The sequence below is a fragment of the Triticum aestivum genome, chromosome 6B (genome assembly GCF_018294505.1).
Source record: "Triticum aestivum cultivar Chinese Spring chromosome 6B, IWGSC CS RefSeq v2.1, whole genome shotgun sequence".
NCBI classification, from domain to species: Eukaryota; Viridiplantae; Streptophyta; class Magnoliopsida; order Poales; family Poaceae; genus Triticum; species Triticum aestivum.
In genome coordinates this window covers 689,881,816-689,895,535 of record NC_057810.1, presented here as the reverse complement: position 1 = coordinate 689,895,535, position 13,720 = coordinate 689,881,816, and the positions used below count along the sequence as shown (strand labels likewise).

Below are 13,720 nucleotides of genomic sequence, written 5' to 3'. Positions count from 1 at the left end.
AGCACCAAGCTAGAGACGGGGATGACATGGTCAGCCGTCATGTAGCCATCGAGGACGAGCCGGGGACAGAGATGATAGGACTGGCTGCAAAATCACTGACGAAGAGAAGTCCGAGCATTGACCGGATGGAAGGAGGTGGGGGAGGGATCCTCGACATCTAAAAAGGAAGTGGAGAAGGGGTTAGAGGATGGTCGACGGGGCGAGGAAGGAGACATGTTGGGCAAGTGAGCGGTGCGACGCCACATACGGCCGGGTGGAACAATAGACGTCCCTTGAGTAGTTTTGATGAAAAAACAAACGGCTATCCGTCTCGTGTCTAAACCGGCCGGTTCAGCGTGGGCCGCCAATGTCAGCTCAGCTGCTAGGGGAGAGACACGTAGGCGGGCCTCCTCTTGTTCCTCTGTTCGTCTCTCCCCTCCCTCCCTGCACCCGCCGCCCGCCCCGCGCGAGGAAGGTCACGGCCGATTAGCGCTGCGACGGCGCTGTGCTGCGCGGAGGCGACGGGACAAGGCAAGCCGTCGACCCCCATCCCCCGTGCCTGTGACCGCGTCCCAGCCGCCGCCCCTTCTTCCTCCGCTCCGGTGCTCCCCTTCCAACTCCGACGCCAAGGAAGAGAGGGCTTCCCGTCGGCCGCTCGCTCGTAGCCTGTACCCGTCCAGCGCGCTTGGAGAGGGAAGTTGGCGAGGGTTTCGTCGGCGGGCATGCGGCGGGCGGAGGACTTCGGATCTGCCAGCACCCAGTAACGGAGGAGTCCTCCTGCTCTCCCTCTTCCCCGCCGCTGCCGGCGACGGGCGATTCCGACTGTCACGAATCGAGGTGATTCCAGTCTCTTTACCTCCTTAGAGAAACCTAGTACATGATTCCCTGATTTCTCTCCGCTCTCGCAGTGCCCGCCACCTGTTCGACGGAATGCTCGAGATGGCTGCGGCGAGTGACAGAGACCCTTTTGGAGACCTCCCTGACGAGCTCCTATCGCGCGTGCTGTCCTTCCTTCCGGCAGAGGATGCCCTGCAGACCTGTGTGCTCGACACCCGGTGGCGCGACCTCTGGAGGCGCTTCACCAGCTTGCTGTTCATCTTTGATGGGCCAACGTTTCCGCGATACAACCGTTTCAAACAGTTGGTGAAGCTGTTCATCTGTCTCCGCGGCAACTCGCCTCTCGTCAGGTGTGAGATCGATGCCTACCCTGATGATGGGCCGGAGAACACGTTCACAAACACCAGGCTGTTGATTGATTACGCTCTGGCGTGCGAAGCTGAGGAACTCATAGTAAGAGCAGCTGACATTCAGTACGACCTACCAGTGTTCGATGTGCCCCTTAGTCTCATCTCCCAACACTTGAAGACCCTGCACCTTGAAGGGGTCAACCTCGACCACTCTGCTTTGAACTTCTCAGGCTGCCTGGTGCTAGAGGACCTAAGGATTCAACTTTGCAACATTCGTGCATGTGAGATATCATCCATGTCACTAAAGCGCCTGTGCATCACCGAGTACTGTTTGTTACCGGACAATGTCCGTCTTCTGATTTGTGCCCCGAGTCTTATCTCGTTGCATCTAGAGGATTTCGAAGGGTTGACACCTTTCCTCGAAAACATGCCATTGCTAGAAACAGCCCATGTTAGCCTCAAAGATGGATGCCATGATTTCTGTCACAAGAACAGGCGTAATTGTGATGATCCTTGCTGTGGTTGTCATGCCTAGCCTACCAACAAGGCGGTGCTTCTCAATGGTTTGTCCAATGCTGTCAAGTTGGACTTGATTGCTTCACCTCAAATGGTATGCTTGCACTACTCTTGTTATTTGTCACCTGAAAGTTTCTCTTGTAGTATATCTATCTCTTGTTAGAACTGCAGATAAGCAAGTTCTTTACTTTCATTGTCACATTTTGGTACTTTATCTTCATCTAATGCATCTCGAATCGATGGCTAACAACACCGTCTGGATAAAATATGATATTTTAGTTTCTTATAGCATAAATTATTTAATCTTCTAGAGTCTCAGGTTCTTTTTTGTTCTTTGCAACTTGTTCAGTTTCTCTACAGATGGGATTTGAAATGGTGTCCCATTTTTGGCAAATTGAAGACTCTGTTACTCAATGAGTGGTTTACGGCTGTTGGCCTAGTTTGCATTCTCCGACATTCTCCAGTCCTTGAGATACTCACTCTTAAGCTTGACAATACCGAGGTATATGCTGTATATAACGATGTTGCTGTATTATTTAAGGTGTTATTGTGGATGTTGTATTTGTCTTACTAAGTGCTCTTATCTGATAGGACATTGTAGGAGCAACAGGAGCCCAGGAAACAAAAACACAATCATTTGTTTGTGCATGCATTAAGTCCGTTTACGTTGAATGTGAAGAGGTTGATGAGGGAGTTCTTGCAGTCTTGAATATCTTAAGTACATGCGGCATACTTCGTGATCAAATTAGCATCAAGGAGGATCCACATACGGACTCAGATTGTAAGTTAGCTTTCTCCATATCTAGTATTCATTGCCAATTAGAATGTATGACAACCCTTCCTACTTGTTCTAACATGTCTGCTATAATTACATATCAATTAGAGTATCTCCACAGCAGACCAAAAAGCAGTCTTAGCCTCTTAGGTGTGGAGAGAGAAGGTTTTTGGTCTCCAGAAAATTTTCCGCTTTTGCAGTAGACCAAAAATTGGAGACGAAAATTTCAACTTTACTTCTGCCAGACATATTTGTGCATATGCAATGTTGTAAATAATATCAAACTCATTTCAAATTAATCCGAAACAAATAAAGCAAAAATAGTACTACATCCGTCCCAAATTATAAAGCAAAAATGGTGGCCATGTGTTGGCTGTTAGCCTGTACCTCTTGCTTTTGGCTAGTCTGAAACTAACTGTATTTGTTGAGCATGATGGTTTGTAAGTCTCTGCATATACGGCTTCTGAATTTGCATCTCAGATTTGATATCTACAAATATACAAGGGCAAAATCTGTCAACCAGATGATGCTATAGAATTGTTTGAACATTCCAGCATATCCTAAATATGTCAACCGGATGCTAAAACATTGTGGCCTCGCATTTTTTATTTTTAGAAAAAGAAACATTGTAGCAAGCAAAATAAAAATAAAAATAGTGGGAATTATGCATCTAGATGTTGGGGGATGGAGGCAGTGCAAAGACAGGAATTTCACATTATAACTAATGATGTATAAATGCAGCTCCTCTCCTCTTTTACTCGTTATAAACGGTCTCAAGAAATAGCATATCAGGGAGAGATTGCCTGGCCAATTAATTCACTAGGTTTGGTGACATTATCTGGCCAGTTAATCCACTAGGTTTGGTGTGCATATTGCTGCAGCACTGCAGAGTTTCCGAATAGTAAAATTTTGCATGCTGCAGAGCATGATAGCTTCATCCCTCTGAAATGCTGAACCTGTACTGGAGCAGTTTAAGTTGAGCCTCATGAGTTGGACCGCCAGCTCATGAATCTGCTTGCAAGGAGACACAATCACACAAGAAAATTCACTGGCACTTGAATCACGTGGCACAAGGAGTAATTAATTCACTAGGTGTGCTGTGTAACATTGCAGAGAGAGCGACTTGACTCTTGACTGAAGAAATTTTTGCAAGATGCAGAGCATGGTTGGCCTTGAACTTCATCCCTCTGAAACAGTGATGAACTGTCACAAGAGCAGTTTAGAATCTGCTTGCAAGGTAACACATTCACCCAAGAAAATTCACTGGTACTTGAATCACGTGCTCCTCTGCTTCCGAGTGCTCGGCGGTTGTCTCGTATTCCGCTCCCGTGCGACTTCTCTTTGCGGAATGAGCGCGGCAATAATGGCGCATGGGGAATGGAGGTGGAGGGACGGCGCCGCCCTCTGCTCTCCCCTTGTTGTGGTTCGTTAAATACCGTCGGGGTGGGATGGTAGGAGGCGTCTTCCTCTCCCTGTTCTTCCCCGCGGCTGCCGGTGGCCGGAGCTTCCGCCCGTCCGCGGGTCGTGCTCAGGTGAAGCTGCAATCTCTTCCCGCAGTCGAGCTCAGGTGATGCTGCTGCCTTCTTCTTTTCTTCTTTATATATAGAGGGAGTGAATAGATCATCACGCGGATTCTACGAGTCGGCATTGCGGCCAGCCAAGGATTTCCCCCTCCTTTCCTGTGTTTCTGATCATCTTTGTTTCCACGCTTCCGCAGCGCCCGCCACCTGTTCGACGGAAATCACGAGATGGCTGATGGCACCGGCGACGATCCCTTCCGCGCCCTCCACGACGACGTGCTCGAGCACATCCTGTCCTTCCTGCCAGGGGATGACGCCCTTCAGACCTGCGTGCTCAACACCCAGTGGCGTGACCTCTGGAGGCGCAAGACCAGCCTGCGCTTCATCTTTGACGAATGGTCAGGTTTCAGCTGCGAGCGTTTCAGTCAGCTGGCGAAGCTCATGATCCACCTCAGTGGGAAGTCGCCTCTGACCCATTGCAAGATCAATCCTTGCATTGACGAGGACTATGATGATTTCACACAAACCAAGCTCCTGATCAAGTACGTACTGAAGTGCTGCGTTGAAAAGCTCTCGGTTTGCGATGGCCATTTAGGCGACGAACGGTTACTGCTCGACGGACGTCTCTTCTCCAGGCAGTTGAAGACCATGAGATTGTGTCAAGTTGACCTCGTAAATTCCTCGCTGGATTTCTCGCACTGCCCAGTATTAGAGGAGCTAACATTGGAAGATTGCCGCATTGATGAGCGCATATCTTCCAAATCACTAGAGCATTTGTGGTTCATTGGGGATTGCAGCTTCCCTCAGGATTTCCGCATTCATATTGATGCCCTGCGTCTTATCTCGCTGCAACTAAATGAATTTGATGACATGACTCCTTCCCTTGGAAAGATGCTATTACTGGAAACAGCATATGTTATGCTTGGCCAGTCATGCAACGATTCTTGTGAAAGTTACCCGGAGGATTGCAATGATCCTTCCTGTGAATGTCGTGATGAAGAGTGCCTGCTTCTCGATGGATTGTCCAGTGCTGTTGATTTGGAATTGATTGCTGATCCTGGAGTGGTATGCTTTGCGGCTATCTTTATTACTGTTATTTGCGAGTTGCCACCCATGGTTTCTCTTCTAGTTGTACTATTTATTTTCCATGTTCGAGCTGCATATAGTCAAGCTGCCTATTTTCATCACCACGGCTTGCTAACTTTATGTTCACCTAGTGTGCCTCAAATCAATAAATTCATAACATAGTGGCTTGACTGAATAAGTATGATAGTTCAGGGCCTATGGGTGTAGTTCTTTCCTAGTTTTGAAATTAAAACATCTAAATTAAGTTCCTCGTATTTTGTCTTAGAGACTCAAGAGTTTCCTTTTTGTTCATTTGCAATTTCTCCAGTTTCTTCAGACGGGATTTGGAACATTGCCCCAATTTTGACAAATTAAAGACTCTGACACTCAATGAGTGGTTTACGGCTTATCTTGAGAAGCTCATTCTTCAGCTTGATAACACTAAGGTATATTGTGTATATATAAAGATGTTGCTGTGTTATTAATTCAAATATGTTGATGTATGAGTGGAGGTATTATCTTTTATGTTTTCTTTATTGTAATGAGTGTTTTGTGTCTTGTAGAACTTTGTAGGAGCAACCGGATCCAAACAATCATTCGTGTGTGCGCCCACTTTGGCTGTGAACATTGAGTGTGGAAAAGTTGACAATGGTGTTCGCAAACTTTTGAAGGTATTGAGCACACGTGGTATACTTGGTGAGCAGATTAGCATCAAGTGCTGCAGTTGCACTCAGATTGTAAGTTACCTTCATCCATGTTTGGTATCCATTATCAGTTACTGTAGAATGTATGGCAGCCCATTCCTACTTGTTCTAACATATCCGCTGTAATTATACATCAATTTGAATGTATGACCATTTTTTGGGTTTACATGGTATGTGATGGACAGATGTAGTTTAGAATAGCAGTTAAATCTCAACACAATTTTATTATTCTGTAGTTTCTGGTGACACTACGGTAGTTAGCACCGATTTGTGATGTGCGTATAAATCTGTACCATCCATGCAAAAATGTTCTAATTTTTAGTCTCTTACCTTTCTATCATTTTCAAATTTCTTTTACAACTCTACTTCTACCGTTTAGTTATTGATGAAAATAGTAGCTCTTGAATGAGTGCGGCTAATCTGCACCCGGGCTCATCTGCACCCACGCTTAGAAAAAAATTCAAAAAAAATACTAGAAAAATTCAAAAAATTCCAAATTTTTTTGTGGTGGTAGATAATTTGACGCGTGAGGTGCGCCCCAAAATTCAACTCATTTGAGCATCTGAGCAGCTCTCGGCAAAAAAGACAAAATCAGGGTCTGTAAAAATGTATACTGTTCACACACTGTTTTGACCCGATTTGTCTTTTTTGCCGAGAGCTGCTCAGATGTCCAAATGAGTTGAATTTTGGGGCGCACCTCACGCGTCAAATTATCTACCACCACAAAAAAAATTGGAATTTTTTGAATTTTTCTAGTATTTTTTTTGAATTTTTTGCTGAGAGGGAGCAGATGAGCCCGGGCACCGTTTTGAGTTTTCCCTCTTGAATTCTCTTTAGCTCTTATCGTATTCCATTTGGTAGAATACATTTTACTAAGAATTGATAGTGGATTGAATGCGCAGTATAGTGATCTACATCCATCCAGCAAGGACTACCTTTGCCTGTATTTAGTGTTGCCCGAGCCTGTTGTTGGTTTGATTAACAGAGATTGGCAGTCAAATTGCATGGGTTCAACTTGTTTTAAGCGAAAAGCCCTCCTGGATCTTAAGGCCTCTTTGAATGGTCATATGTCTTGGTGTTGCCTCACATGGCTAACTATTTTTTAACAGCTACAGATTTTTGGTCAGGGTGCAGTTTAGTTCCTCTACATCAAAGTTCTATTCAGTGACCCTGTGCATTTTAAAACCAAACCGAGCCCAATTATACGGTTTATGGTATGGTATGAGATTTCTATACCAATTTGAACTCGGTTTATTTGGTATATATTGAGAAAACTGACAGTAAACCAAATTAACCGAAGCAAAAATAAATTCCTTTTTTTTATTCTATACAGAAGTGTACACACTATTCAAGGCAATTGAAATTCCTGTATATGTCAACTGAGTACATCTTTGAACCCAACTTATTGTGCCTTGTCTTGTTTGTGCAGCTTCCATCCACTGATTGGAACTAAGATGTGAGCTTGGCCATGATGTTCGTCCGAAACTTTATGTTTTTCTAAAGAGTCGTCTGTAATGGTGCCATGTATTGGCGGTTATCCTGTTACCGTGATGTTTAGTTTCACCTTCCCATCTTTGGTCTCCGCTGGAAGTCTGCCTTTGTGGGTTTTTTTTGTGCGACTTAGCAAAATGGTTTCTACTTTGTTGAATTGGGAATGTGCAACTTAACAAAATGATGGCCGTTAAAACATTGCTATGTTTTTTTAATGGGAGTTGAGAAGTCCATTATATGTTTGCGTTATCAGTAACGGAAACTGTGTTAGTGTCATATATGCATATTTTGTAGATCATCAATATATACTGGAATCGTTTGGTTAGCATAATTTTAAGTTTTGTGTGTGCATAGTTTATATCCCTTTGCACTGCTCAAACCTAAAGTATTGCTCATCGTCTGACTGCGCCACCCGGAAATCCGGGGTGTCCATGTGCGCTAATGCACTTCCTTTCCTGTCTCTTGAGGGAAGCAAAGGCTGGGGAAAACCATTTGCCCAAATAGTCTGGTGAACTAGCCACGCAAGTTTCCTTTTGGTATGTTGATACTGATGTTGGCGGATTATCATCACAAGACCAAGTTGAGACCTATTTCTATATCGATTTTGTTGGTGGGTAGTAGTGCGCTTGGATATTTGCCTAGTAGCAACTCCATGCCCATTGCGATCGGGACATGCACGGTTTGACATTGGAAGTCATCAGTTAGCTTTGTTTTCACTCAGCTCTATCAGGTCCTAGAGCTCTATTGCCATCAAGTTTAATTTCCTCCTCGGAGGAAGGTTTAACTTATTTCAGGGTTTCATTTTCGTTCTGTTCTGAATCGTAAGTGATTGAGACTCTTGATCGATGGTTACAGGCCCCTTTTATATGTCCCGAAGAGACACGACGATCCCTCGAGCGGGCGTCGGTTCTAGGAGATCGAAGGGAAGCGTCGGTTGCGGGACAAACCGCAATGACGGTTTTGGATAAGGGGAGATTTTCCCCTAATTACAGAATTATTTTTAACACTCCCCCTAATCTACGCTTGACCATGTAGAATCATCTTCACGATTGTTCGGGAAGCTCTATCGTCTTAAAAGATTCTTCTTCAAAAGTTCTTCATAAAATCTTTGATGAGATCCTGAAACATATACTCACAAAGAAAGATAGCATAATGTGATGTCATTAAAATAAGGATATCTCAAGAAGAGACTCCCCCGACACCTGCAAGTTCCTAAGTCTGCATACCAATTCCATGAACACATTTCTGGAATGTAGAATTTGGTAGAGACTTGGTAAATAAATCAACAAGGTTGTCGCATGATTTGACTTGCAGAATGCTTATTTTCCCGCTTTTCTGAAGATTATGGGGGGAAACCATTTAGAAGAAATATGCTTGATGATATTACTCTTGATGTATCCTGTTTGCATCTGCGCAACACAGGCCGCATTATCTTCATAGATAATGATAGGTGATTCTATCGAACCAATTCCACATGACTGTTGTATGTGGTTTATCATTCTGCGAAGCCATACACATTCACATGTTGCTTCAAATAATGAAATTATTTCAGAATGATTGGTAGATGTTGCTACCAGAGTCTGTTTCAAAGACTTCCATGATATAGCAGTACCACCATGTAGGAACACGAAGCCGGTCTAAGATCTTGCATTATGGGGATCAGATAAATAGCCGGCATCTGCATATCCAATCATATCTGAGTCCTGATTTTTCTGGAACTGGAAAATTAGACCAAGATCCTTTGTGCCTTGGAGATATCGAAAGATATTATTCACTCCAGACCAATGACGTTTGGTGGGAGCTGCGCTATGTCTAGCAAGTAGATTCACTGCAAATGCAATATCAGGTCTTGTGCAATTTGCAAGATACATAAGCACTCCAACGGCATTGAGGTATGGAACTTCAGGTCCCAACACCTCTTCTCCATCATCCCTCGGTCTGAACGGATCTTTCTCCACATCTAGAGATCGAACCACCATGGGAGTTTTAGATGGATAGAATTTGTCCATATTGAATTTCTCCAATATTTTCTGGATATAGGTAGATTGGTGTACCATGATTCCTGGGGGAAGGTGCTCAAGTTGAATGCCTAAGCAAAATTTGGTTTTACCCAAATCCTTCATCTCAAATTCCATCTTTAGGTGATTGCGTGCTTCATCAATGTCTGGTGTGCTGTCGATGATGTTGAGATCATCAACATACACAGAAATGATGCAAAATCCTGTAGAGGACTTCTTGATGAAGACACATGGGCAATCAGCACTATTGGAGTAACCTTTCTGAAGAAGGAACTCACTCAGTCGGTTGTACCACATCCGCCCCGACTGCCTTAAGCCATATAATGACTTATTCAGCTTTACACAATACATGTTGCGTTTTGCATTTTTATTCGGGACAGAGATTCCATCAGGAACCTTCATATATATGTCTGAATCTAGTGACCCGTAAAAAATGCGGTTACGACGTCCATCAATTGCATAGATAGATGATTTTGCACTGCCAAGGATATAAGGTATCGGAAAGCGGTTGCACTTATTACTGGAGAATATGTCTCAGTGAAATCAATGACGGGTTTCTGCATGAAACCTTGTGCTACGAGCCTTGCTTTATATCTCACCACCTCATTGTTCTCATTCCGTTCCTGGAGAAAAACCCATTTGAATCCCACAGGGAAAATACTAGGAGATGTAGGTATTGCTTCAATGAATACCTTTCTTTTGTTAAGCGAGGCAATTTCTGCTTGGATTGCATCCTTCCATTTAGGCCAATCGGAGCGCCTTTGACACTCAACGACTGACCTTGGATCATGATCAGTGAGAAGGGTATCTATAATCTTTTCAGCAAAATATATGTCGACAGTCATAGTCTTGCGGTCAAATGATTCTCCAGAATCAACATAGTTGATGGAAATTTCCAGCACCCCTAGTGACTCTTCGTGATTTCCCAATACGATCGAGTCCGGGTGTTTCGATGTCCCAGTCAGTTTGTGCACACTGGAACTGGGTTGTGGAGGTTGCCCTTCCATTGGGTGTATACTACCCATCAGGTGTTTGTCAACGTTGAGTTGACCTGTATTTACTAACTCTGAGGTTTTTCTCCTCGATTTCCTTTGCTGCTTGCTAGAAGCATGCTCCGGGTCAGAGGCCGTACTACTCCCCCTCTTTTTAGGAATAAGGAGTCAGGTGCTTTTATTGGTACCTCCACTCTTTCTGGCGCGTTTCTGGCCGGGTTTAAAGATTTTGTAACACCTTTCAAATCAGTAAATGAATCTGGCAGATTATTTGCAAGATGTTGCAAATTAATGATCTTCTGAACTTGAAGTTCAGTCTCTTGGGTACGTGGATCAGAGGATGAAATGGCATGAGCATTCCAATCAATTTTCGGACATTCTTTCTGGTACTTGAGATCTCCCCCTAATGCCAGAAATGTTCCTCATTAAATATGCAATCAACGTGACGGGCTGTGAACAGATCCCCAGTCAGGGGTTCCAGGTACTTGATAATCGAGGCAATTTGTACCCCACATAGATCCCCAACTTCCTGTGTGGGCCCATAGATGTCCGCTGTAGTGGTGAGATCGGGATATATGCAGCACATCCGAACTTACGCAGATGGGAAATGCTTGGAGGATTTCCACGTACCAATTCCAGAGGGGAAGAACTGTGGTATGCAGTTGGCCTCAATTGTATCAAGTCAGCAGCGTGTAAAACAGCGTGACCCCAACAAGAGGTTGGCAAGTTGCAATTCGTCAACAAAGGTCTTGCAATGAGTTTGATCCTCTTAATCAATGCTTTAGCCAAACCATTTTGTGTATGGACATATGAAACAGAGTGCTGAACTTCAATCCCCAAAGCCATGCAATAATCATTGAAAGCACGTGAGGAGAATTCTGCAGCATTGTCCATTCGAATTGACTTGATTCGACTTTCTGGATAATGGGCTTGCAACTTAATGACTTGCCTCATTATCTTGGCAAATGCATGGTTTCGTGTGGATAGAAGACACACATGTGACCATCGTGTAGATGCGTCAATCAGAACCATGAAATACCGGAAAATTCCAGATAATAAAATTACTTTGTATGCAACATGTTCCACGGGTTTGATGTATGTATAGTACAAACCAAACGATAGAGAAGGAATTTTCTCATGTACCTTTTTGCCATATCCGTGATCTTTAGTAAAGAGTAGATACTCCTCTTTGTTGTCTTCATGGGTTTCAATGTGAAAACCATTCTTATGGATATCTCGATAACTGATCAGGGTACGTGATGAGTCTGGATACAATAAAGCATCCTCAATCGTCACTTGTGTACCGCTTGGGAGGGTGAATATGGCACGTCCAGTACCAACAATCACTGTATCACGTCCAACGATAGTTAGAATATCTCCATTCATCTTTTTCAGAGTTTGGAAATATTTCATCTCCCTCAGTATGGAGTTTGTGGTACCACTGTCCACAAGGCATAATTCCTCTTCCATCAGATTGTCCCCGTAGAAAACCGCGGTGAGTGCTCCCTCTCTTCTCCTTTCTTTGTTGCCTTTCGCTCTCGCTGGTTGTCTACGTGCGTGATAACGTGTTCTGAACGAAAGTGACCGAGGCTCTTGATTGAGGGTTACAGGCCCCTTTTATATGTCCCGAAGAGACACGACGATCCCTCGAGCGGGCGTCGGTTCTAGGAGATCGAAGGGAGGCGTCGGTTGCGGGACAAACCGCAAAGACGGTTTTGGGCAAGGGGAGATTTTCCCCTAATTACAGAATTATTTTTAACACGTTCCACATATTACATGATACCTAAACTAGCATTAATCGCGTGTGGCGAAAATATTGATTATCAGGCCACAACTTAAGAAAGAATTTCATAGCATGCTCACTATTGCACTAAATAATTTAATTGTCGCAACAACGAGAAATTGGTGTGTTCATAGAGGGAATTAGTTCACGGTGTAGTGGACCCTCAACTTGGCTGTTGCAAAATTGTCAAGCATATTGTTCAAAATTAAATAACTAGACTGCTGATTTACATATGTATGTACATGGTGTCTCTGATTTTTATTTGGACTTTGGATTCAGGGAGAGCTCAGTAGATTATTATTTGGGTCTGTCTAGGACACATCTAGATGTGACATACTCCCTCCGTCCAGAAATACTTGTCGGAGGAACAAACGTATCTAGACGTATTTTAGTGTTAGATACATCCATTTTTAGTCATTTCTATGACAAGTATTTCCGGACGGAGGGAGTAATTATATCACATCTAACCTGATGTCCACTATGTTTGTGGTCTATTTTTTTGTTCAAGCTTTTTTTTTGTACCTTGTTGCTGCGTTATTTGTGGGAGTTTAGATGTGACATCCTTAGAAAACATCTAGATGTGAATTAAGCAAACTGTTATTATTTTACCATTGCATTGTAAGGCTATATTTGAAAAAAAATTCCCTTCCATAATTGACTGCAAATTATCACCATGGCAAAGGGGAGATGAAACAAATTAGTGCTTAAAAGGAAAAGGTAGAAGACACCAGGGAGGAAATAATTCTAGGATAGAGATAAGAAGTGTTTAAGAGGTTCAAACAAAGTGATTCAAGGAGTGAAGCCCATCCACGTTGATTAATAGTCACTTAATTTGTCACATATTTAGCTCCAGATGTCAACGGAGACTCGACAAATTTGGAGGAAATGATGGCAGAGCTAGAGGAAGAATCGGTGGCTAGAGAGGAAAATTGTGGAGCGAATATGATTTTTTTTTTTGAACTGAGTGGAGCGAATATGAAGTTGAGATACCGGTGTAGGAGACGGGCAACAAAAATGACAAAACCAAACGGGTGCGTGGTGGGAGTTGACAAAGTACAATGAGTTTTTAGTAATATATTTGTTTACATCTTTTATTTTCCGGAGCAAACGCACGGACTACTCACTAGTCACGTCTAGAAATAGAAACTTTGCGAGAGAACATCAACGAGAAGCAACTCCACCAACATGCACCGTCCATACGCCCGGGCCATGTGGAACGAGATTCAAGTTATTGGTTGACTTCTCCAACATGACACGACATCGACACTTTATCACCAAATGGGACGCCTTCAAGCGAGAATCGTCAATTTGAAGATGACGCTGAGGAGCACCAAGCCAGAGAAGGAGATGGCATGATTGGCCGTGATGTGGCCATCAAGGGCGAGTCGGGGACAGGGACGACACGGTCGGCTGCAAAATCACTGGCGAAGAGAAGTCCAAGGATTGAGGGGATGGGAGTGGGAGGGGTTTCTTGGCATCTAAAAACGAATGTGGGAAGGGGTTAGAGGATGGTACATGGGCTTTGCAAGTTTTCATCATCAAATATGATCGAACTTTATAGGTGCTTGCAAGTTTTCATGCCAAAAAACATTCGAGGAGCTCTACACAAGAAAAATATTTCAATGCTTGAAGTTTTGAGTACTTTTGGCACTGAAATCTGAAATTCGTGATATTCGAGGAGCTCTACATG

General features: G+C 43.7%; 1 protein-coding gene across 8 annotated transcripts; it reads left to right on the top strand.

The window, feature by feature from the left end:
* The first annotated feature begins 352 nt into the window (after positions 1-352).
* Positions 353-7,493, top strand: LOC123139297 (putative F-box/FBD/LRR-repeat protein At1g78760). Of its 8 annotated transcripts, none has more exons than XM_044559095.1 (10): positions 354-816; positions 888-1,776; positions 2,032-2,184; positions 2,274-2,463; positions 3,571-4,024; positions 4,175-5,042; positions 5,371-5,488; positions 5,606-5,779; positions 6,856-6,960; positions 7,176-7,493. In XM_044559095.1, the coding sequence occupies exons 5-7, from the start codon at positions 3,828-3,830 to the stop codon at positions 5,407-5,409; spliced, it is 1,104 nt and encodes a 367-aa protein (XP_044415030.1). In that variant the 5' UTR covers positions 354-816; positions 888-1,776; positions 2,032-2,184; positions 2,274-2,463; positions 3,571-3,827; the 3' UTR covers positions 5,410-5,488; positions 5,606-5,779; positions 6,856-6,960; positions 7,176-7,493. The 8 variants fall into 8 exon arrangements, with proteins under 8 accessions (XP_044415034.1, XP_044415035.1, XP_044415033.1 ...); XM_044559094.1 differs by having other exon boundaries at positions 6,856-6,965; XM_044559099.1 differs by lacking the exon at positions 6,856-6,960 and having other exon boundaries at positions 353-816; positions 2,284-2,463; positions 3,617-4,024.
* The last annotated feature ends 6,227 nt before the right edge of the window (positions 7,494-13,720 follow it).

Excerpts from the sequence above, each read along its gene's own strand:
- LOC123139297 (XM_044559099.1), top strand. The coding sequence starts at position 3,828 with ATGGGGAATGGAGGTGGAGGGACGGCGCCGCCCTCTGCTCTCCCCTTG. Across the intron at positions 4,025-4,174 it reads CTTCCCGCAGTCGAGCTCAG|CGCCCGCCACCTGTTCGACG; the intron begins GTGATGCTGCTG and ends ACGCTTCCGCAG. Across the intron at positions 5,043-5,370 it reads TGATTGCTGATCCTGGAGTG|TTTCTTCAGACGGGATTTGG; the intron begins GTATGCTTTGCG and ends CAATTTCTCCAG.